Source organism: Amblyomma americanum, chromosome 3 (genome assembly GCF_052857255.1).
Source record: "Amblyomma americanum isolate KBUSLIRL-KWMA chromosome 3, ASM5285725v1, whole genome shotgun sequence".
NCBI classification, from domain to species: Eukaryota; Metazoa; Arthropoda; class Arachnida; order Ixodida; family Ixodidae; genus Amblyomma; species Amblyomma americanum.
Genome location: NC_135499.1, coordinates 161,031,131 through 161,053,744, shown reverse-complemented (window position 1 = coordinate 161,053,744; position 22,614 = coordinate 161,031,131). Strand labels below are relative to the sequence as shown.

Here is a 22,614-nt window from a genome sequence, read left to right as displayed (position 1 = left end):
GTCAGTTCCCAAAAAAATCATTGCCTTACTGCTCTCCGCCTCACGGTGGTTTTTGCACTAGCGCTTGTTAGGATGTGTTGCGCAAACCGTATGAATCGTGGAAGTCGGCAGTGGGGTCTCGCAGAACCCGCTTGGAAGCATCCCAGTGCCACATAGGAGTCAACCGGTGACACTGCTTCTCGATTACAGGCTCATTCGACTGCATTCGCGAAGAGCACGGCTATAAACAAAGAAAAATGCTCCCCGTTCAGGTGTCAACACCACTGGTATTACGAGACACCGCCCTCGGGGTTGCTATAAATAGCATGCTGAGAGTGGCGGGCCATGAGGTCCAGTTGAAGAGGTGCATGCCCCTTCCAAGCGGCAGTGGGTTCCTTGGCGTTATCCGTAGCCCCGTACACACCATCTTGCCGATGGCACAGTTCCCAAAGCGTCGATGCGCAGTTGATACGATCGTGCTCTTGAACACGGCCACAAAATGATTTTTTTTGTTATAAATAATAACAATTAATCGATTATTAAGTTTGGACGATTTCTCGTTTGCTACGCAAGATAAACAAACAAGAATATCGCAGTTATGCTCTGCGATCAGGTAAATAGGATGCACTCCGGCTTCGCCAGAAGTGCTGGGAGAACTCAGTCCAGACGGAGATCGATGATGAAAAAATCTCCAGGCAGCGCGCCTGTTCGAACTGTCGCTGTCCGACGAGCTCCGGTGTCAGAGCAGCGACGCGCGCGGGAACCCGCTTCTCGGGGTTGGGCTGGCCGTCCGTGATCTCGTATCGAAACACAGCAGCCCCAACCCCGAAGCGGCCGCCTATTGGTGTTGCAGCACCGAACTATGGCCGCGGGCCTCGCGATTCAGATGGTGGATCGTGTGCCACTGGCCGAGGACTGTGCTGGCGGCCCTTTTGTTTTTCATTGTGTCAGCGATGAGGTCACTTCCGGCACTGGGCAGCTCCTCGGACTCGCAGCCACGGAGCTCGAATTCGAGGCGGCCAGCCCAGATGTGGTCATAACTGCGTAGCATGACAAAGCTGTGCTTGTGAACGCGAGTGTAGTTTACACGAACACAATTAGTAGTGGCTAGCTAAGGTCGCTCTCATACGATTCCATGTTCTTTAATTTTAAGGTTGAAATCTAGGGTGCCACAACGACTGGGAGATACTTGTCTATACCTTTGAAAACACTCCCCCGCCCGCCCCCCCCCCCACCCAACCCTTCCCCCACCCCTCCCTTTGCACACACTTCCCAAAAACTCCTAACGCAAACTAAGTAAATATTCGACAGTAATATGAGAAGGTACTTTCAGCAAAGCGCGATACAATCACATAATGAAAGCTGGGGAATAAATGGCGAGTTTAGAACGTGGCATCTGCTGATACACTGCGAAGTCTTAATGGGAGAAGAAATGTGGCTTCGGAAGCCAACATGCTTTGCGAGAGGCTGCGGAGGACGTAAAACGGAACGAGCGGCAGCCATTCAGAAAGAAGGACGGGGTGTTAAAAATCATGTGCATGCGTTACGTGCACAGGCCGGTCGAACTGAGCTAAAAGCAAACGCAAGAAATACTAAAGAACGTCACTGCCTTCAGGCTTGCACTACAATAATGCATCGCAAGGCACATGAGGAGTGAATTTTGACGAGCCTTGATAACACGCTCAAAGTCAATACAGGGTATCTAAGCTGACATTTGCCTAGCTTTAAAAAAGTTATCTGGCGCTATGTTAGGATCCCACTATTACAGAACTGTAGTCACTCGTCTTGGCCAGGGCAGCATTACTTTTATAAGCTCGTGAATACGTAATTAAGGATTGTTATTTAATTTAGCGTTTATAAGTAAAAATTTGCATGCAATTTTGAGAGTCAGAGTTGTAGAACATGTTGAGGAATTTCTATTTAAACTGGCTCTATGAAAAAAGCTTCAGCAGAGTTTCTTTGTTCGTTTAAAATAAATCCTGCCAGATTAGACAACTGTCACTTGACTATGCGCTCCAGTGTCGCGGTGTTAGCCCCCTCAAACACACCCTCATGCGAGTAACTCGGTTAACAAAGCCGCAGTGAATAAAGAGGTCACCGTTCACGGCGACGGCAAGGTGATCAGAGTGGACACTTGTTTTCTCTTGAATCATGGTGCTCAAGGATTGGTGCGACCTCGTTGGATGATATGGCGACGGCGCTTTGAAGCTCTTGCTGGAGCAGCCCATTTGAAACACCAAGTTCTCCCGCGTATCGCGGAATCGTCACTGTGAACCATGGCCTGATTTTTTCACGGCGGAGTTGTGTAACTGGGTTCCTGCCATCGGGCCACTTTTGAAGGGGCTGACATCTCGACGTGCAAGCGCGTAGTCAAATGACAGAATCGTACTCTAGAGGAATTTATTTAGGACTCCAAAAAGAACTCTGCTGAAGCTACTTTGACGACACTTGGTTAACTGAGCCTTTATCGACAATGTCTAATGTTGATCGTTTTGTGCCAAAGTTAAAGATTAAAAATGTATTCATGTTTCCAATCAGTAAATCAGGTGCTTTCAATAAGTATGCTGGCCTTGTCAAGATGACTATGTACAATGTCGAATCTGAGCGAAACACGTGTTTTTTTACAGCTCCATAGAAGTCAGGTGAAACGAACACAGCGGCCTTAGGAAAAGTGAACCACGTGAACAAGTAGTTCACGAAAGTGGCAGCGAAAACTAAGCCGTTGCTGAAAAAATTATCGTCCAGTTTCGAATAGATGACTTTTGGAAGTTTGGCTTTGTCCTGGAACAGAGCGTCGATATCACAGGGAATTACATTGTCGCACTGTGAAGGACAGTTAAGTGCGCGATTATTAGAAATAATATTGCAACCGTCCACACATATGTCCTATGAGAGAAAAATATTGATGGTGCAGGAGGGAAGCACATTGCTTCCTCAGAAATGTTGCATATGCAGATAAAGTGTGCAGCTAATTAGCGAAAGCAAGGCAAGCTCCCGTTACCCCCTCCTTTCTTTTATGCATATATTCTGTTATGATTACCTGCAATGAGAAAACTGTGGCGGCCAAGGGACTGGCAGCTTACCATAGCATTTGTGCAAACCGAAATGAATATATTGCTTGAATACTTATATTCCAGATCCATGGTTGGCCTGGATTAACAGAGTAGAGTAACCGACGTGTGCGAATACACTCGTCTTGGCCAGGGCAGCATTACCTGTATATGCTCCTGATTTGGTAATTAACTCATGTTATTTTTTCCCGTTTATTCGTCAAAATTAGCACACTTCCTTGAGCGTCAGAAGTCAGCTTACCCCCCTTTTACTCCTTTATGTTTACAGTATATCTGAACCACGACAGTGGATATCTCAAAGTTAACCAGCAGAGCTGCCCAACAGACACGGATGAAACTTCTTTCCATCAAATCCAGGATTTCAAGCGAACATCCTTCTAAATGTTGAACTTCGACAGACAACTCATTCTTTGTGATGAAGAAAACAAAACGGAATATTTGTCACCAAGCTCACTCGCCGTACACGGCCGCAACACCCCGAGTTATTTGCACCTTTTGTGGAAATCAAGAAAAACGTGTATAAAGGCTAAAAGTTGCATTTTATTTACATATCTCTTGAGACCCTAAGCCGAAATTTTTCAGTCTTTGATCGCACCCAATTATATTGTAATAGAAACAAACGCTGCCTAGATAGGTGCTGATGAAAACATTCCTGTGGCAGCCATAAATTTGCACGTATGAGCCGGTGGTGGAAACGAGCCGAATTATCCGACATAAAAGCTCTCGTTACTGCGTATCTGTGCGTTCTCTCTTCGTGCCATTGCTGCTGTGCAAAGAGATTCTGGCTCACCATAGATGCAGTATTCAGAATGATGGTGGTACGTAGTAGATACTCTTACAACGCCAAAACGAGAAATGGGGTAAACCCAAAGTTGAGCCATCGCCTGCTGTTTACTGTGATAATTTTTACATTCATATGAACCGAAGTGCGTATACATGTACGTTTGCACTTAAGTTAAGCGTATAGATGAATATACACACATACACATATGCACTTAAGGCACTTCTGGCCAGCACAGCATTAACTGCGCATTCACTGAGCCTCTTTCGTCTTACGTTCTGTCTATTTCGTGGTTCATAAGGGGGAAAGTTCACTCACCGGCAGGGCGGATCGGCACTGAGCTGTTTGCTGACTTGCTCCCTGCGCGACTCGGTGTGGTGGTAAATTGAGAGCAGCTGCTGGTGACTGACGGTGCACTGCTGGGCGTTGGCGGTGACTGCGTCTTCCTCTCCGGCGGAACGCGGGGAAGGCTTGACGGCCGCACCTACGGTCCTAGCGACCTGCGCTTGCATTAATGGTACGGTCACTGCAAAGACGTCAAGATACCGGGACAGAGACTTCTGACAGCGACCAGACTCCATTCCGATTCACCATATTAAGACTGGCGCTGGTTAACTCTGTTAAGGTAGGCAGACAAGGGAATGGAACGAGGGGCTCGTTAAAGTGGGTAATGTACAGAACTATAGCGAAAAACTTATTTTCTTGGCATCTAGGGTGAAGTTCTTGAAATTTATAGGTGCACTTTATAACTCGAACACTCCCTAACAAAATGCGCATATCTATACTGCTGGGTGCCAGCATGGCGATGAAATGAGGATTGTTATCTAATGTTGCGTTGCACCAAGTATATATAGCTACAGGCGATTTTTGCCAAGGAGCACTGAACGTGGCCAGCAGAGATGAAAAATTTTATACTTTGGACATGTAAAACTCGCGTTCGTGGGTCCATTCTCTACTGGAGGCGTATCGTCATTTCGGATAATTTGTGAGTAGTTTTCAACAGCTAAACGGCCTCCACTCATCTCTTTGAGCCTTGCAGCTTAAAATTACACAGCCGCATTACAAGAAAGTACTGTGGAATGGCTTCAGCTCTAACTCGCTCATTTCTAATAGAATATCAGATCATGGTAACATTATAGTTCCGGGGTACCCCTGCACATCACTATCTTTTCTCCGTCATAATCGTGCTAATCGTTTCGGGGATTTATATATTTGTGCAGAATTCTTCGTCGAATGAACTTCCTTACTCACATTCATAATGACCTTGCCTTCCTTGTGTTGTAGCACGAATATCTGATGTTTGCTTATGCTTAGTTTCCGGATGACCGTTCTTTAGGTTGCCTGCGTTCCTCAGACAGGTGTGCACGTCTGCGCTCCACATCTGTCCTCAAAGGAATAATGTTGAGTTGCTAGTATTGATAGTTGTCTCTAAAGAATTGCCTAAGTTGTGTTAAATATTACTGGGGACGTGAAGACGAGGAGGCAGAGCGCTGGGAGAGAGAATAACAAAGAACAAGCTCGAACTCATGCACGTTATACACTGTTTGGTGGTGCACAGCTTACGTAGGTGTGGTTCATTGTCCTATGCTGCGCTTATTCGACGTTACGGACGTATATTATCAACGCCAGTGCAGTCTATAACCGCAATGCTACAATTTTCAGAGTGTTTAGTCATCTTTTGTGTATGTGAGATATGCGCGAGTTTATGTAGAGTCGTTTTACTTCATTCGCTAAATATTGAAAAGTTACGTATTATGACCTGTGCCCAGACCCATTCTTCTAAAAATGTATTTGAATGCTGTAGCAGAAATGGCAAGATTTAAATATGTGGTGGTAACGATGCTACAGTACGCCGGAATTGGGAAAAATGGAGGCCCAATTCCGGCTTCATCTACCTGCGTCGTGGCTTCGACAGTGTTGGGCCTTGGGTTGGGACAGATCAGCGCGACGTGATCGTCTTGAAGCTGGCGGTGGCTGCACGGAGCTACGGACCCGATCGACGTAGGCAGCGCATTTCTTGGTTCGCCGTTGACATCAAGGCTCGGCTGCTGTCCTCCGCCGCCGTCATCGTTGGTGGCGTCAGGCATGGTGAACCGCCGTTGAATCGGCTTTGCCAGGCAGAGGGCCATCGGAGGTTGAGAGCAGCGCCTTGATCTTGATGAGAGCTGTGGTTTTGTTTGCTGGTTAGAATGAAGGAAACGTGATTCAAAGGTAATAGAATAGAAAAATAGAGTTCTCTACAGGAAGGTATTATCACTGCGACATAGTTGAAGAAATTAGAAAATTAATCTACTCAATATAAAGTAAGGAGACAATAAGGCACCTTACTTTCAGGATAAAAGGCCGGATGTTTTAAGGAAAAATACTACAGGTTCAAGTTGAGCAATGCAGACACTTTTTGTTCTTGGTGTGCGCAAAGGAGCGAATTGAGAATATGTTCTGATAGGTTAGAGGCATGTAGACACTTTAAGAATACTGCTTAAATAGTATACCAAACTGTGGAATAAATGCGAGTAGAATGATTGGTCAGAGGAAGGGGGAGAATGTAGGAGAGACTGAACAGAAAAAGCAGTTCGTAAGAGACGATGTTGGGATTTTTACCTGCTGGGGAAGAACGAGGGAGTGATGGTGGCTCGGACGGGATGACGCTCTTTTAAGTACCAGGACCTGTAATGTATTAGACGGATGAGTGAATAAACAAGCAGTCGTTTGAAAAAATTGCAGCTGTTCACTTGGAGTATTCCACAAATGTAATAATGAATGTTGACGGTGATAAAGGTCATCAGATATCTAACAAACTCAGCACGTATATCAATTTGCTTGACCCCTGACATACGATGAATTTTGTGTCACTCTTCGCTCCGGGCCGCTGCGTGACGGGCACTGGCCTCCATACGACTACACTGGGATCTTGTCACATGGAGCGGGATCTTAGAGAAGTTCCGAGAAGGCCTGTTCACGCTCATTAGTGTCATTACGTACGAAGTCGTGTACAGTTGCGCCGATAATGCAAAGTGGTGAACAAAGTTGAGGCATATGTGCTCATCTTAAGGCTGACCATTTCAACAAAACAATTATGCAAAAAAAGTGCGCATAGCACTGTGAAATTCACTTCGTATAAAGTGCTCTCTGATATACACATGGTAAATTACTAGTAAATAAATTAGCTCAAAGACAACAAATTTTTGGCCGATGCACGCGTCCTTGTGCAGGGTGAGTGCATGAAAAATGACCACGTTCTGTAAAAGGGCGATAGACCGCGAACAGTGGACAAAAGAAGGCCTATGCCCTTAGTTTCATAAATAGTTAAGGATAAGCAACTTTCATCAAAAAGGCCATTGAGTGATTTCTGATTTGTTGAATACGAAGTTTATCAAGAACTGCTAGTTGATGCACAAGAGGGGGAACAACCACTTGTGTTATCACCCGAAAGGATCAAAATATCGATAATTTTCTTCTCACTGCTTTGCCCAAGAATTACGCTAATTTAAAGGCTTGCACAGCTGAGTGTGCTCATCGCAAACGGACAAATGTCACCGCTTCGGGTCGCACCTAACCACACGGAAGAGCTCCTTCGTAGAAACTTTTGCCTACAAGAAGGCCGCGAAACACAGCATTACTGGCATTTTATCATTTCTAGCATCAGTCTCTGGCTAATGCTAGAAAGATGGTCACTTCCGAGCCGCGGAAGCTGTAGGCCGAAGACCCTTCGTATCGCTTGAGACAGAGCAAAAGCTAAAGCCTGATACCGAACAGATCGCTCGCTATTGCCCTTGGGCAGATGAGTTCAGCATCACAGAAAATTGCGAAGAGATTGATAGGCCAGAGAAAAAACGTTTCTTTGTGGTTTACCTTGTGAAGGTCGTCTTCTGCGGGACAGGAGCAAAGACCGGCTGCCGTGCACGAGAGGAAGGCGCGAGGAACGTTTTGCCCGGCCTCGTGAAGAACGTGCTGGTCGTGCAGTAGGTCAATAATGATGATGATTATGACGATGCTGATTATGAAAACATTCTTTATTGGTCTTCATATTGGTCATCGGGCGCACTTTTCCAGAAAGTTATCGGCTTGAAAAAGGCCTCTGGTTGAATGTTTCTATCACGTATAGTAAATGATATAGGGTGCTTCACGCGTTATCCTTTCGTTTTGTGGATGCTTTTTGCTGGCAGAGGGAACTATTGTTAGTAGTACTATCGTCGGCATCGTTGCGATTGTCGGCGTTCGTCAAGCAATAATCTCCAAAATTTTTCCTGCTACAGGCTTTGGAATTGATGATATTATCGCCGGCACCTGCTGAGTGCGTCAGATAAAAACAAATTTAAAAGTGCCAATCGGTAGTACAAAACGTGGCTGCTACTACTGCAGGAATAGGGTAGGCTTTTTGACGCGTGCTTGACTTCCTATGTGTGGTTTGGCGATGGAGGGTTTGAAGCATTAGCGATTTTTTTTTGCGTTTAAAGGTGTGGCTGGCACAAGAGTGTAGGCGGACAGGCTAACATATTATTTCCGACACCCTGCACATATCTTGAAAGCAGGTGCTACACAACGAAAAAGCACTGGTATGTAGTTCGGTCAGTTCGTGTTGTCTGTTCACTTTTCAGCAGCTGTGAACATATATCTGATAATTGTTCCTTGCAAAAAAAGAAAGGTTAGGTAAGATTGACAAGATTGTCAGTACGAACAGTTGAGATTGGATGACCGTTGTGTATATACCAGTCCGGCGGACCCGAATTGCCCCTGAGCAGAGAGCCTATTAGTGCTTAAGCGAAGCTAAAGCTCGAGCTCTATACCACCTTTTTAAAGGAAAAAATACAAAAAATCGACAGTAGTTGTGCACAATTGAGAAGAAGAGGAAAAAAATTATTCTCTCATGACTTGTCGGAACTACAGTGTACTGAAATAAGGGCACAAAATTGTTAAAGATAATTATCTATCAAGCCAACTGTGTTTACCTAAAACCAATGCCGAGCAAAACAATGTGGTAGCCAAGCTGTGGCTTACCAAAATAGAAATATCTAGGGATTTTTTTGTAATCAATTACACTCATTGACAAATTAGGCAAGCCACGCTGAGAACAATAAATTGCTCACACATGCTTAACTAAAATTGCAGAAGGGTTGTAGTTAACAGCAGCCCGCGGGGTTGGAAGACGTTACAATAAATTGTGATGATTGCTACCACTGATTAATGGGAGACACAGCGAGAGCCGTTAAGGTAGTAGTAACTTTACGATATGTTGTGGTAGAGCATATGTGAGCGACCTGGCATCTGTATAGATTTAGGGCGTTCTTTATAGCTTTCAATGTGTAGTCGGTTTTCGTCTAGGTCTCCTCTCCAGTCTGCTGCTCTAGAAGCCCAGTGCCACCGATGATCCTCTTTCGCAGCAGCTGCCGCAGATGAACGCTCGCCGCGCACCTTGTCACGATCTCGCCACACCCTCCTCCTTCCATAGCGACCACCTTCCAGACAGTTACCAATGTATCCATCCTGCGGTTACGCCTTGCTACGATACCGCCATAACGAACCATGCCATGATAATCCTACTCATCCTTCCACGGTAACTACCCTCCGGGGGGTTTCTTTCGCAACCGGCCACTGGTTGCGCCTTACGCTCTCGCCATACCGTACTTATTTCAGGGTAACCATCCTGCGATTGGAAATGCCTCCGCCCTCCCGATTCTCTCCTCTTCCTACGGTAGCCCCCTTCCCCCCCCCCCCCCTTCCTTTGGTATCGTTCCTGTGGTATCCGCCTACCGGTTACGAATTTCTCCACATCTTGCACGGCACCATCCTGCAAGTGGTTCCCATGGCAACGCACCCACCCTTTACGCCGATGACACGACAGATAGCGACATACTACGACTGAAAACCACCGGACTGGGCGCTGAAGAGATATCGCTGTAGAAAGCTTCCTCTATATGTCATTTTTATTTCATGACTTCTGACGTGCAAAACGTATATGAACTGTTCTGCTACCGACATAACTCTATAGAGCGAGGTTATCTCAAGGGCCTGGTATTAGGCTTAAGCGAGGGCATGGGGTTATGTGGCGTGGTGCCTGGTTGTGCACTTACCAGCAATGTCAAATATAGCCAATGTGGTCCAAATTACAAAGACGGGACAGAACAAGACAGTGGAAGCTGTGACGTTCAGCTTGGCCTGGCATGCATGGTCAGGTGATGCCTGCTGGCTGCCGCTGGCGCGGTCGCCCTCACTGGCAGTGCTTGAGGTGGTTTGTAATCACGCCGCCTGGTTGGCACGATTGGAAATAGATCGGGTTTGTCAGCACCAGCCAAAACTGCAGGTATTTAGAGAGCAAAGCCGTAACTGAGCACGCAAGGCTTTCAATGCCCATTTCTGAACTACCATCTCGCACGTATTGACGAGAGCATATGGCCCAAGACGTCCTGTGGCAGCAGAGATAATATACTATGTCAGTAAAGATATAATTTAGTGAGGCAGAAGGTTGTCTAAAATACTGCATTGGAAGAGGTGCTACAGAGTTCTCAGAAGGGTCTGCAGGAGCTGACAGACATCCAAAGTGAAGTAAAATTGACACTTGTATTGAATACATGGCTCGTCGTTACTGAGTACATGCTTGAGCGCCTAATGCTTTTGAAAAAAAAAGAAGTAAATTCGTTATGTTTTCAGCCTTAAATATCTGCAACTGCATTGTTTTGCTTTAGGCCCATTAGAAAATTAAAACAATCCTGAATATGCTATGTATTGTGGTTGCGGCCTCTCCCGTGTTCCAGACATGTGCCGACATCCCACAAAACAAGGCGTTTTTGATTTTCGACAGCCGGATCTGGGAACAATTGATAACGCGCAACCTTATCTTAAATGCTTTGTGCGACAGAATAGAGAATACAGGCACGCTACTCGCACGCCGTTTATTACCCTTGACCGCCACCCCACAGCGGGCTGCCAGAGTCCGGTTGAATTCACAGGTACGTGCAGCACATCCACCGCGAGACAGAATGCAAGCTGTAGGGGCTTGCCCAGGCCAGAGCTCTAGAGCGACAGGGAGCGTCGTATGAACGGGCACAAGAATTGGCCATGGCAGCCTCACATTTGCTGCGGACGAAGTAGGTAATGGTTTCTATTTCGTCCCGGTGGAATAGCCGCATTGTCACAGTTCGCAAAGGAGTCCTCCCATTACCGCACTCCGCCTCACAGCGACTGTCGCACTAGCACATGTTAAGATGCTCTCCGCGAACCAATGAGACGAGCAGTCAGCAGTGCAGTCTGTGAAAAACCCGCCTGGAAGCTTCCGAAGTACCACATGGGAGTTGACCGGTGAGACGAGCAGTCAGCAGTGCAGTCTGTGAAAAACCCGCCTGGAAGCTTCCGAAGTACCACATGGGAGTTAACCGGTGACACCAAGGTGAAAAAACTACTGCTTCGCGATTAAAGTCACAGTAGAGTGCATTCGCGATGAGCATGACCCTCAATACTTCACTAGTATTATGTGACAGCGCACACGGGGTGTACTACCTGGTTGCTATAAATAGGATGCTGCGGGTGGCGGATCATGAGGCTCAATTGGAAAGGTACATGCCCCTTCCAAGCGGCAGTGGGTTCTAAAACTGTAATCCCATACACAGGATATTGCCGATGACACAGCTCACGAACTGCCGATGCGTAGTACACACGATAGTGCTCTTGAACGCGGCCAGGTTTCGAAATTACTTTTTGTAATAAATAATAAGTTTGGAAGATTCCTCGTTTGCTAAGGAATGTAGCAAATAAGGATTTCGCAGGCATGTTCAGCGGTCGGGTAAATAGGGTGCACCTCCGGCTTCGCCAGAAGTGCTTTAAGAACTCAGTCCAGACGGAGATTGACGATGAAGGAATCTCCAGGCGGCGCGCAGGTTTGAACTGTCACTGTCCGACGAGCTCCGGTGTCGGAGCAGCGACGCGCGCGCTAGCCCGCTTCTCGGGATTGGGCCGACCGTCCGTGAACTCGTATCGAAACACTGCGGCCCGAACCCCAAGCGGCCGCCTATTGGCGTTGCAGCGCCGAGCCCTGGGTGTGCACCTCGCGCTTCAGATGGTAGAGTGTGTGCCACTCGCCGATGACTGTGCCGGCGCTCCGGTTGTTCCTCATCGTGTCAGCGATGAGGTCACTTCCGGCACAGTGCAGCTGCTCGCACTCGCACCCACGGAGCTCGGACTCGAGGCGGCCAGCCCAGATGTGGTCATAACTGCGTAGGACGGGAAAGCTCTGCTTGTGAACGCGAGTATAGTTTACACGAACCCAATTAGGCGCTGCCCACTCAGTCGATTTTATTCCATCTCTTTGCACTTGAATTTGAACTGTGAAACACATGGCTGCCACAACGCTTAGCAGGATGTAATTCGCCTACCCCTTTCAATTAAAAATGCATGAAAAGCAGGGTTGGAAAGAGAGCTCCGGTTCTCTGAACAGTACAATCTTAACTTACGTGTCTCAGGAATCCATCTTTAACCCCTCCCTCGCTCCCGCCTCTCCCCCCGCACACACTTTCCAATAACTGTTGAACCATATGAAAGAAAATATTCGCGAAGAAATTCCTAAGAAGGTGCTCAGGAAAGCGCTAAGTTGTCACGCAGTTTCTGCAAGCCAATAAATATCGAATTCCGAACATGACATCTAATAATGCATTGAGAAGTCATATTGGGCAGTAGACGGGAGTGGGGGAGATCGGAAGCCAGCATATATTGCGAGTAAATGATGCCGCGAGAGACTTAAAACAGAGGTTGAGGTTGAGGTTGGAGTGTTGAATGCTACAAGTGGGGTTAGCCTTGTTTTATCTGCCGGCAACTGCTCCACCGCAACGTCCCTTCGATATTAACAATGCCGCATCTAGCATCTACCCCGCTAAGCGCACAGTCTCTTATAATAGCACACATTCTCTCCCGCAGTCACCACCTATTCACACAATCAATCCACACAGTTCACATCATAGTCCACTCCGAAATTCACCATCTATGCACATATTCAGTCACAGTAGAACATAGGCCATTGTAGTGCCACACTCCATACACACATTCACTCACAGTATAAAGTAGTCCACTCCGGAAGACACCATCTACGCACACATTCAATCACAGTAGGCCATAGTCCGTTCCTGCTGTCACCATTTAAAAACAAGATCCGTGTTCTGCAGAAATGTTAAAAGAAGGCGTGCCGCCTCCCTTCTGCATGTCTGGTTTCCACTCGGGTAGACAATGTCCTGCACTGTGCTGTGACGGGTTCCTGCCTTCTTGAAGGAAGCGAACATCACATGCCTTTCCGCGTTTTACTCTGGGCAGTACATAATATAATGTTCGATATCCCCGCACACACCACATAAAGAGCATAGCGGAGACGATGCTATGCCGGTCTTATGCATCCATGCAGGAGTGCGAGACACAGAAGGCGCAGCAGTCATTAAAGAAATGTGTAATGTGTTAAAAATCATGTACGTTATGAACACGTGGTTAATGACCATGCGTTCATTAAAACAGAGCCAACGCGGGCAACGTTAAGCAACGTAACTGTCATCAGGAAAGTATTACAATTCGGCATCGCAAGTGGAACCAGATGCGAATTTTGACTGGTCTTGTGAACAGGCTCAACTTCCACACATGGTGTGCCAGCTAACTTGAAAAAAAGGATCGTGTGCTTTGTTAGGTCAGAGCTACTCCTATATGCGCCTGATCTGCTAATTTACACAGAATAATTAGCGTCTAATCTCTAAAATATGCGCAAACGTTTTAGTGTCAGAGATGTAGGCCTTGCTGAGGAATTTTAGTTTAAGCTGGCTTCGTGAAAGTAACGTTCGCGCTGCATGTAGAAGAGTAATATAGCGCTACTTATTTAAGATGAGCACACATACATACACGACAGGACGAGCCCAGCATGTCATGTCTATTTGCTCGCCTGAAATAAGTAACGCTCAGTTACTCTTCTATAAAAAATGCAACACCAACTAACCGCTTAACTTGTCTCATTACCTTCAGCGCAGTTCTTTTTTTTTTAACCTAATATAAGATACATGAGATCTGACAAGTGGCACTTGACTATGCGCTTCTGTGTCCCGGTGTTGGCCCCCTCAAACACACCCCGATGCAATAACTCGGTTACAGAAACAAGCCACATGTCGCAGTGGTGGTAAGGCGATCAGCGGGATTCAGACTATCTATGAGTGCGGACGATACAAATATTTTTTTTTTCGGATGGTTTGTCAGAGCCAGGGAAGCCTACCGGTGGCTATGAAAAAAAAATGTGCCCAGCGTGGGCGCCTACGACAAGCTACCGTGCTAAAATAACAGCTAAATCAGCTCCAATATGCAATAAACTTCGACATTTCAATTATTTATCTAATGATACCTCAAATTACCCTGTTGTGGTATGTGCAAGCAAATACTGCCGCGATAGCGAAGAGTGGCTGCTTTCCAATGCTTCTATCTGTGAACACATTTGTCAGCACATTTTGACGGGTTCTAGGTCTCACATCAATGCGGTCTAATAGAACACATAGTTTTACTTCTTGACAATAAAATGCTTGCTTACATATTGCATGCTGCTTGCGGACAATCTAAGTAAGTTATTTTCAGCCAAAATTTGTCTCTGCGGACTATACACAGAGTGCAGACTATCTAAGCAAGAAAAGTTTATTTTTAGCCCAAATTTGCCCCTGCGGACTATACAAAGGGTACGGACTATAGTCCGGATATTACGGTACGTGCAAGATTGCACTAGTCCAGTTTCAAAAGTGTGTGTTCTGTTTTTTACGTCATGATACAAGTGAGATGAAAGTAACATAATGATCATAGGACCCGTGAGCAATGTGAACGAGTAATTCCAAGCCGAACTGGCAGCGAAAGCTGAATCATGCCGAGGATAGGGCCAAAATTTATCCGGTTCCCGAATAGACTGTTCGGAAGTTTGAATTTTTCACGCAACAGCATTGCATAAATTCGACGGCAGTCTGACCTCCAATTACATTGTCGTATCCTGAACGTTAAGTGCGTGATTATTTCAAATAACTACCATCCATGTCCCCTGTCAAGTAAACCGCGTGCTGCTGGAGAGAAGAATGAGGCTTCAGAGGAAGTACGGAGCGCAGTTAAGCGAGAGCCACACATGTCCACCCCGCCCTCCTCCTCCCATTGGATGCATGGATGCTGCTAGTCTACATAGAACGAGGTAAGTGTATCGGATAACAGCTTGTCAGCTTATGGAACAACATTCCTGTGACCACTCCTTATATCTCAGACGCATGGTGAGCCTGGAATGAACTCTGAAGTGCAGCTGTAGATGCGAGCCAACTTACCCGACATGAAAGCTCCCCTGACTGCGTCTCTGTGCGTTCTCTCGTCGCGCCATTGCTGCTGTGCATGCAGGGAGATACTGGATAACCACAGATGCAGCACGAAGAATTATGCTGATACGTAGTAGACGCACTTACAACGGCCACCCAAGCAATGGCTGAACCCGAAGTTGAGCCATTACTTCCTGTGCACTTAGATAATTTTTACACAGTCAAGATGCGAATTGCGTATAGATATAAATGTACACTCATGATATTCATGCATACACACATATGAACAATTTTAATGTAGTTGGGATCGGTATGGCATTTCCTACTACCCACAGTCACTGAACTTGCTTCGTCTTAACCTCTGCCACTTTCGTGAATCGCATGCGGGAAACTTCACTCACCGGTAGCGCGGATCAGCACTGAGCTGTTTGCTGACTTGCTCCCTGCGTGACTCGGTGTGGTGGTAAATTGAGAGCAGCTCGTCGCTGACGGTACACAGCTGGGCGTCGGCGGTGACTGCGTCTTCCTCTCCAGCGGATTGCGGGGCAGGCTCGGTGGTCGGGCTAATGATCTCAATGGCCTGCGTTTACATTAATAGTACGGTCATTCCCAAGGTGCCAAAACACTAAAACCTAAACTTCTGACAAATATCCGGCTCCATTGCATTTCACCCTGTTCAATGTGGCGCTGGTTTACTTTCAAGATGGGCAATGTCTGGAACTTGTCTTTAACGATGAAATTTAATTTCTTGGTATCTGGGATGGATTTCTTGAAATTTAGTAGTGCACTATATAACACGCACACCCTGCAATAGTCGGCACACATCCAGTCCAGGCTACGCGTAAATACCGCGATGTAAAGTGATGACAGTATGTCAACACGCTAAAAAGAATTGTCGTCAAGATAGACCAGTTTGTATGAGCACCGAACTCGCACAGCAGAGGTGACCGGACGCGTAAAACTTTCGCGGTAGTGGGCTCTTTCTCCACTGGGGGTGTATTGCCTTAATACCCAACAACTGTACACAAAGGCAGTTTTGAACTGGAGAGAGTTCATGAATGCAATTTGTTTCATTTATTTTAAGATTTTTGTATTAAAGTTAATAAACCCGCTGATTTCTTGCCGATAGGCTGTTAATAAACCAGCTATTTCTTGCCGATAGGCTTTCATTTTTCTTTCTATTAATGTTTTTGCTGTCGTCAAAAGCGTTCCCAATTGCTTTTTTATGGCAGTCTTAACTGCTCGATACAAGTGTCAAAGATTTTGCTACACATCGGAACAATGGTCGATTACCGTGAATATTTGCCTAAAAATGCCTTACACATTTCCAATATTAAAAATTGTTGTCCAAGAATGATTGACACGCTCGCGTAAGTTGAGTGTAGTTATCAACTGCGAAATGAATTTCACTCCCCACTTCAAACCTTATAAGCTAAAATTAGACAGTTGAATTTCGATAAAATGCGGTGGAACAACTTCAGTTCTATTCATTTGTTACTAATGGGAGTATTAACATGGTTACCAGCGGGGTGTCCAATTCCTCCTGATCACTGCCACCGGCATTAGCGTCCGAATCAGTACGTGTACTGTAAGATCTTTTTTATAATTATTCGGGTGCTTCAACTATCTTACTGATATTCGCAATGACAATTCCCTCCTTGTGCCTTAACACACACATCTGACATTCGCTTTGCTTAGCTTTGGCATGGATGTTTATAGGTAACATGCGTTGTTCAGATGAGGGTGCACGCCCCCGATGCATACCTTTCCTCAAAAGCCTGACGCTGGGTCGCGAAAAAAAAAATTCCGTCTTTCAAGGCATGCCTAAATTGAGAAAAATGTTACTGCAGACGTGAGATGGAAACAGGCAGAGAACTGAGAGAGCAACAAAGAGCAAGCTTGACTTCATGCACGCTCGGCCCTGTCTGGTGGCATCCAGCTTAGGTTGTTGTGGCCCATTGGCTCCTGCTCCGGTGACAAGGTCGCGGACGTACAGTCGAGAGTAAAAAAGATAGCACTAGTGGGGTGCCACAGGAGCGGCATATATATAGACACGATGGCAAAAGTGCCGGTTGGTTCCGCAAAGCACGGCGCCCCGCCAGCAGCACGGAGCGATTATCGCCGCTCTGATGACGTACCCCCGACTGCACACCATCAACGCCAATGCATTCGTGCACCTAATACCACGATGCTTTCATTGTCTTCTACAACCACGAACAAAGATTTAGGTCATAATTTGAATGAGTGCGATATTCGAGAATTTATGCGCAATATATAAGCTGCCAGAAGGGAAATAAGATGTGTTCTGAGCTGTGCCCTGACCCGTCATCTATTAAATGTGTTTGAACACGGTCGTAGGAAAACCAAGCATTAAATATGAGGTGGCAACAATGCTACAAGTGCGCTGGCATTGGGTAAACTGGAGGTTCAGTTCCGTGCTTCACCTACCTGCGCCGTGCCGTCAGTAGTGTTGGGTCGTGAGCGGGGGCAGAGCAGCGTGACGTGCACCTCTTCAAGTTGGCGGTGGCTGAATGGGGCTACAGACCCGGCCGACGTAGGCAGTGCATTTCTTGGCTCGGCGCTGACCTCAGGGTTGGGTTGCTGTCTTCCGCTGGTGTCATCGTTGGTGGCGTCAGGCATGATGAAGAGCCGTTGAGCCAGCGTTGTCAGGCGGTGAGGCAGTGCAGGTTAATGACAGCGCCTTAACGAGAGCCTGTGGTTCTGTTTGATGGTTCAAATTAAGAAGACCCAATTCAGAGGGAGTGGACTAGAACAGTAAACAGCACAGTACACGAAGGTTTTCAGCTCCATGACATGGATGGAGGAAATAGAAAATCTATTCCGAAGTTTTCCTACTTTAAGTGTAAAGGGACGGATGTTTGACGGTGAAATACTACAGGAAAAAGCAAAGTAATGTAGGCACATTGGTCTTGCTGTGCAGAAAGAAGCGAACTGAGAACACGTTTTGATAGAGTGTATTACAATCTAGCCTTTAATAAAAAAAAAGGGAATAACAGAGGTCTGAGGAATTTAGAGGGTTTTAGAATACCGCGTAAAACTAACATTGGAATAACAGCAAGGAAAATAATTGGGCACAGGGAGGGGGAGAATGTAGGAGAGACTGAACAGAAAAATCGTTCGTAAGGGAAGATGTTTGGAATTTTACCTGCTGTCGAAGAACGAGGCAATGAAGGTGGCTCTGACAGGACGATGCTTGTTGAAATACCAGGTGCTGTAATGTATTAGACGAATGAGCGAATGAACAAGCCCTCGCTTGACAGCATTGCAGCTATTCACTTAGGGTATTGCACAAATGTGGTCATGAATGTTGGTGGCGATGAATCTCATCAGAAGTCTAACAAACCTAGCACGTATGCCGTTATGCTTGACCCCTGACATGCGCTGATTTTTTGTCACGTTTCGTTCCGGACCTCTCCGTGATGAGCACTAGCCTCCGTATGCCAACATTGGGATATTGGCACATGTAGCAAGATCTTACAGAAGTTTAGAGAAGGCATGTTCAAACTCAGTATTGTCATAACGTACGAAGATGTGCGCATTTTCGTCGATGATGCATAGAGGTGAACAAAGTTGAGGTGTATGTGCTTATCTTAAGGCAGACCATTCCAGCATGACAATTATATAAGAATAAATAGCGCAAAGCACAGTGAAATTCACTTCGATTGAAGTGCTCTCAGAAATACACGTTGTAAATGATGACGGGAACAGTGAAGAAGCGCAAAGAGGTCAAATTTTTGGCAATTGACGCGTCATTCTGCAGGGCTAGAATGTGGTTTAACGGGTTTAATATGCCAAACTCAGGCTACAGGGACGCCGCAGTGAAGGGCTCCGGAAATTTCGACCACCTGCGGAGAATATAGTATGTGGCCACGTTCTGTGCATGTGCCATAGAACAGTAGAAGGCACATGCTGGTTAGTTTCATAAATTAGTTAAGCATAAGTAACTACTATCAAAAAGATTTTTAAGTGATTTTGATTTATTCTCTTCGCTGTTTAATCAGAACTGCGAGGCATTGTTGCGCGTCAGGGGGGACCACAAACTTCCATTATGCCTGGAAACAATAAAAATAGTGAGCAATTTCTTCTGATGAATTTGCGCTAGAATTACTGTCACTGAAAGTTTTTTACATCTGAGTGTGCCCATCGCAAACGAAAAAAGGTCAACGCTTCCGGTTGTGCGTAACCACGCGGAATTGCTCCATGGCAGATGATTTCGCCTACAAGAAGCCTGTAAACAACAGTATTACTCGCATTTTATCATCTCTAACCTGCACCCTGACTAATGCTGGGATGTCGGTCACTTTCGAGCCACGGAGGCAGATCGCATTGGCGCGTGGCCGAGGACCCTCGCATCGCTTGAGACATAGCGAAAGCCAAAGGCCCGCACCGAACACATCGCCTGCTGTTTTTCCCGGGCAGAGAACTTCGGCATCAGAGACGGTTGTGAAGAGACTGATAAGGCCGAGAGAAAAAAGGCTTCATTTACCTTGTGGAGGTCGCCTTGCACAGATGCGGGACAGGAGCAAAGACCGGCTGCCGTGCACGAGAGGAAGGCGCGAGGAACGCGTTGCCCGGCCTCGTGAAGAACGTGCTGGTCGTGCAGTAGGTTAATAATGATGATGGTTATGATGATCATGAGAGGGAAATAAATAGAATAATAACACAGGGGTGGAGCGCATAGAAGACGTTCTCTCAGATCATGAATGGCAGTATACCAATATCTCTCAAGAGCAAAGCAAACAACAGGTGTATTTTACCTTTGCTCACCTACGGGGCAGGAACGTTGAGGCTAACGAAAAGGGTTCAGCTCTAGTTAAGGACAACACAGCATGATATGGAGAGAAAAACGATAGGCGTAACGTTAAGAGACCGGAAGCGGGCAGATTGGGATAGAGGACAAACGCGCATTAATGTCGTCCTAGCCGAAATCGAGAGGAAGGAATGGGCTTGGGCAGGGCACTGAGATCGTCAAGGCAAAAGCGGGAGAATGAAGTAACAGAAAGAAAGAAAAATAAATACCCTCTTCGCCACAATGAAAGCCAACACATTATATATCATGACAATAATGAAAAACAACCCACCAAAGTCCAGAGATGCCACCCACCCATCACTTTACTCACATATAGCACCTCCCCAAGTGTATACATAACGGAAGCTTCACAAGTACATGAACGCGCCCTAACTTTGTAGCGCGTGATACAACACGTCAAACGCAACTATTGAATTAAATATTATAGTTGCCACTTAGCTTTTACTTTGTATTTATTTCTTAATTTTTCACTTATACTATTATTTTTATTTTACATTGCTTTTTTATTTTAGTTACAGTATTATTTTTTTTAATTTTATTTCAGAGTTAGAGCATTTCTAGTTGTATTTTGTAGTAGTATTATTGAATGCTCTATTTCCGCAGTAAATTTCTCCGGAAAGTGTTCCTTACGTGTACCTGTTAAGTACACGGGCGTTTTCTTACCCATTTTCCAACCTGGGTAACAGCCTCCGAGGCCGGGTTACTAGCCCATGCATCCTGCCCAACACAGTCGCGGAACGCATTGCCACTGTGCTACCACGAAGGGTAAGCACCATGGGCTTAAGGGTGCCTTTTATGTCTTTAAGGTCCAGCGATTATTGGGGAGAGGTCCTCACTATCCGGTAGGTAGGTTGTGATTACGCCGCAAGGTCACGTGACTTTGGTTGCCCATCTACCTCTTAGGTTGCTCTCCGGGCAAACCCTCCTCCACAACGTACGTTTCAAGACAGTGCTCCGCCGATCACCGCCCCCGCCCCCCCCTCCCTCCCGTCTCTGCCTCCTGCCTGCTCCTTTGGTAACACTATGTTGTCATCCTCTGAAGAAACCTAGCAACGCACCTGTGCCTGATGGCGATGATGATGACGTCCATGCTACTATGCCGGCCTACACGAAGGAACAACTTGACGCCGTCGGGCAATATTGCAACAGATAATACCTGGGTAGAGACGCAGAGGAAGTGCCTGGGTGGTATTTGCGCTTTGTCCGGTGCTCCCCGAGATCTGCGCTCCTTGCCCTGGTCTCTCTTGCGTTGTGCTAGCCTTCAGGGAACGTAACAAAAAAAATTTGGTAGTGGTTTGGCTCTGGTTAAATCTGGAGTGACGCGATAGCTACAGCTGGCCGGATGGAACTTGCTGAGTTGAATTGCAAAGTCAGTTTTTCGCCGCTCCGTTTCGCTGGGCATTCCTTCATCTTCAACCCATTTGACACGGCGCATGCGCACAGCTGTTGCAGCTCGGTTTCACCGGACCGCCGCGCCGGTGAAACCGAGCTCGTGATCAGCCACGGCACCGCGACGCCGGCATCCGCTCGGCACCACGTGACCTACCACGTGACAGCGTTGCGGCGCAGCCACAGGGTGGCGGCGCCGCCACGCTGAAGTCTCGAAATGCTACCGTAATGTAGCTATTAACAAAATGCTACAGTGCCATTCACGTCAAAACGGCGGCAGCTATACTTCTAACTTAGGACGTGATTAGTTTGGACCTCCTGGCAGGTAGTATTTTAAATCCAGTTCTTTAAGCGGTAAACGCCTCTTTTGCCGCCGGTAGAACGCCAACATAGCTAGAAAGAGCAAGAGAATCAGATTTTATTCTGAACAGCAATTGGATGGAGTGGTCCGCAGTGCCGCTTCAACAAATGAGAGCAAGGAGATATACGTGACTGTTCTCTCGGTCAAATGCGCTCGCTCGGTCAGTAAATGCTCTGCCACAGGGCGCAGTAGGGTAATGTCCACCATTTATTGATACCACATTAATGGTATGGCTGCTTCCAGAGGCATTGTTTTTACGCTATTAAAAAAGTAATTAGACATCTGATACGACAGGTGCCGACAATAGTGGCCAATGTTATGTTTCTACTAGAATCTTCTAAAATGGCAAAAAATTCCAAAGGCGGACTCTAAGTACGATACAGAAGCTCATACAAAAAGAGGAAATAATAAAAACAGTACAATTCCACCATTAATCTCTTTCATGCGCCCCTGGTTCCCGAGACACACCACATCCCGGGCGCATGCGGCGAAAATAGGTTGGATCTGGCATTGCCGAGTGAACCACTCACGGTTTCACCACGAGATAGCCTTCTGCCCCAACATGAGTACTCAACGTATCGCAACGTCAAGTAGCAGCCGGAACACACTGCATGTGAGCACCATACGTGGCTTCCCTAAGTCTATTGTTCGTGCGTGAGCATCGCTTCCTTCGCTTGTGATCTTTCTTTGCCTCATTCATGATGAGTTGTTTGTCGCTCAGTCTCCCCCTCTCTTTGTCTGGTGCATAATTCGCGATGGACGCGTCGGCGATTAGGATAAAAGAGCGGCAATAGACGCAGGTTTAGCAGACATAAAACCTATGAATCCAGTTCCAGGAAGCCATAAACACGTGGCGCGAAGGCTGGAACAGCCGCTGTTTCTTGTTCCTTCCCCGCTTCCCGTGCTTGTACTGC

At 46.5% G+C, this 22,614-nt stretch overlaps 2 protein-coding genes across 2 annotated transcripts; both read right to left on the bottom strand.

Moving 5' to 3' along the window:
* Positions 1–817: 817 nt before the first annotated feature.
* LOC144124215 (uncharacterized) lies at positions 818–5,984 on the bottom strand. The gene is made up of 3 exons (XM_077656862.1): positions 5,727–5,984; positions 4,150–4,331; positions 818–1,019 (listed from the first exon to the last, which is right to left on the bottom strand). Exons 1-3 carry the CDS (start codon positions 5,958–5,960, stop codon positions 818–820), a joined length of 618 nt encoding a protein of 205 aa, XP_077512988.1. The 5' UTR covers positions 5,961–5,984.
* A 5,849-nt stretch (positions 5,985–11,833) lies between these two features.
* Positions 11,834–17,885, bottom strand: LOC144124214 (uncharacterized). Its single transcript, XM_077656861.1, has 3 exons — positions 17,568–17,885; positions 15,521–15,699; positions 11,834–12,035 (listed from the first exon to the last, which is right to left on the bottom strand). Exons 1-3 carry the CDS (start codon positions 17,757–17,759, stop codon positions 11,834–11,836), a joined length of 573 nt encoding a protein of 190 aa, XP_077512987.1. The 5' UTR covers positions 17,760–17,885.
* Between the last annotated feature and the right edge of the window lie 4,729 nt (positions 17,886–22,614).

Coding starts and splice junctions, on each gene's coding strand:
- LOC144124215 (XM_077656862.1), bottom strand. CDS start 5,960: ATGGCCCTCTGCCTGGCAAAGCCGATTCAACGGCGGTTCACCATGCCT. Junction 4,332..5,726: donor CTGTCGAAGCCACGACGCAG/GTAGATGAAGCC, acceptor ATGCAAGCGCAG/GTCGCTAGGACCGTAGGTGC. Junction 1,020..4,149: donor AGTGCCGATCCGCCCTGCCG/GTGAGTGAACTT, acceptor CATGCTACGCAG/TTATGACCACATCTGGGCTG.
- LOC144124214 (XM_077656861.1), bottom strand. CDS start 17,759: ATGCCTGACGCCACCAACGATGACACCAGCGGAAGACAGCAACCCAAC. Junction 15,700..17,567: donor CTACTGACGGCACGGCGCAG/GTAGGTGAAGCA, acceptor ATGTAAACGCAG/GCCATTGAGATCATTAGCCC. Junction 12,036..15,520: donor AGTGCTGATCCGCGCTACCG/GTGAGTGAAGTT, acceptor CGTCCTACGCAG/TTATGACCACATCTGGGCTG.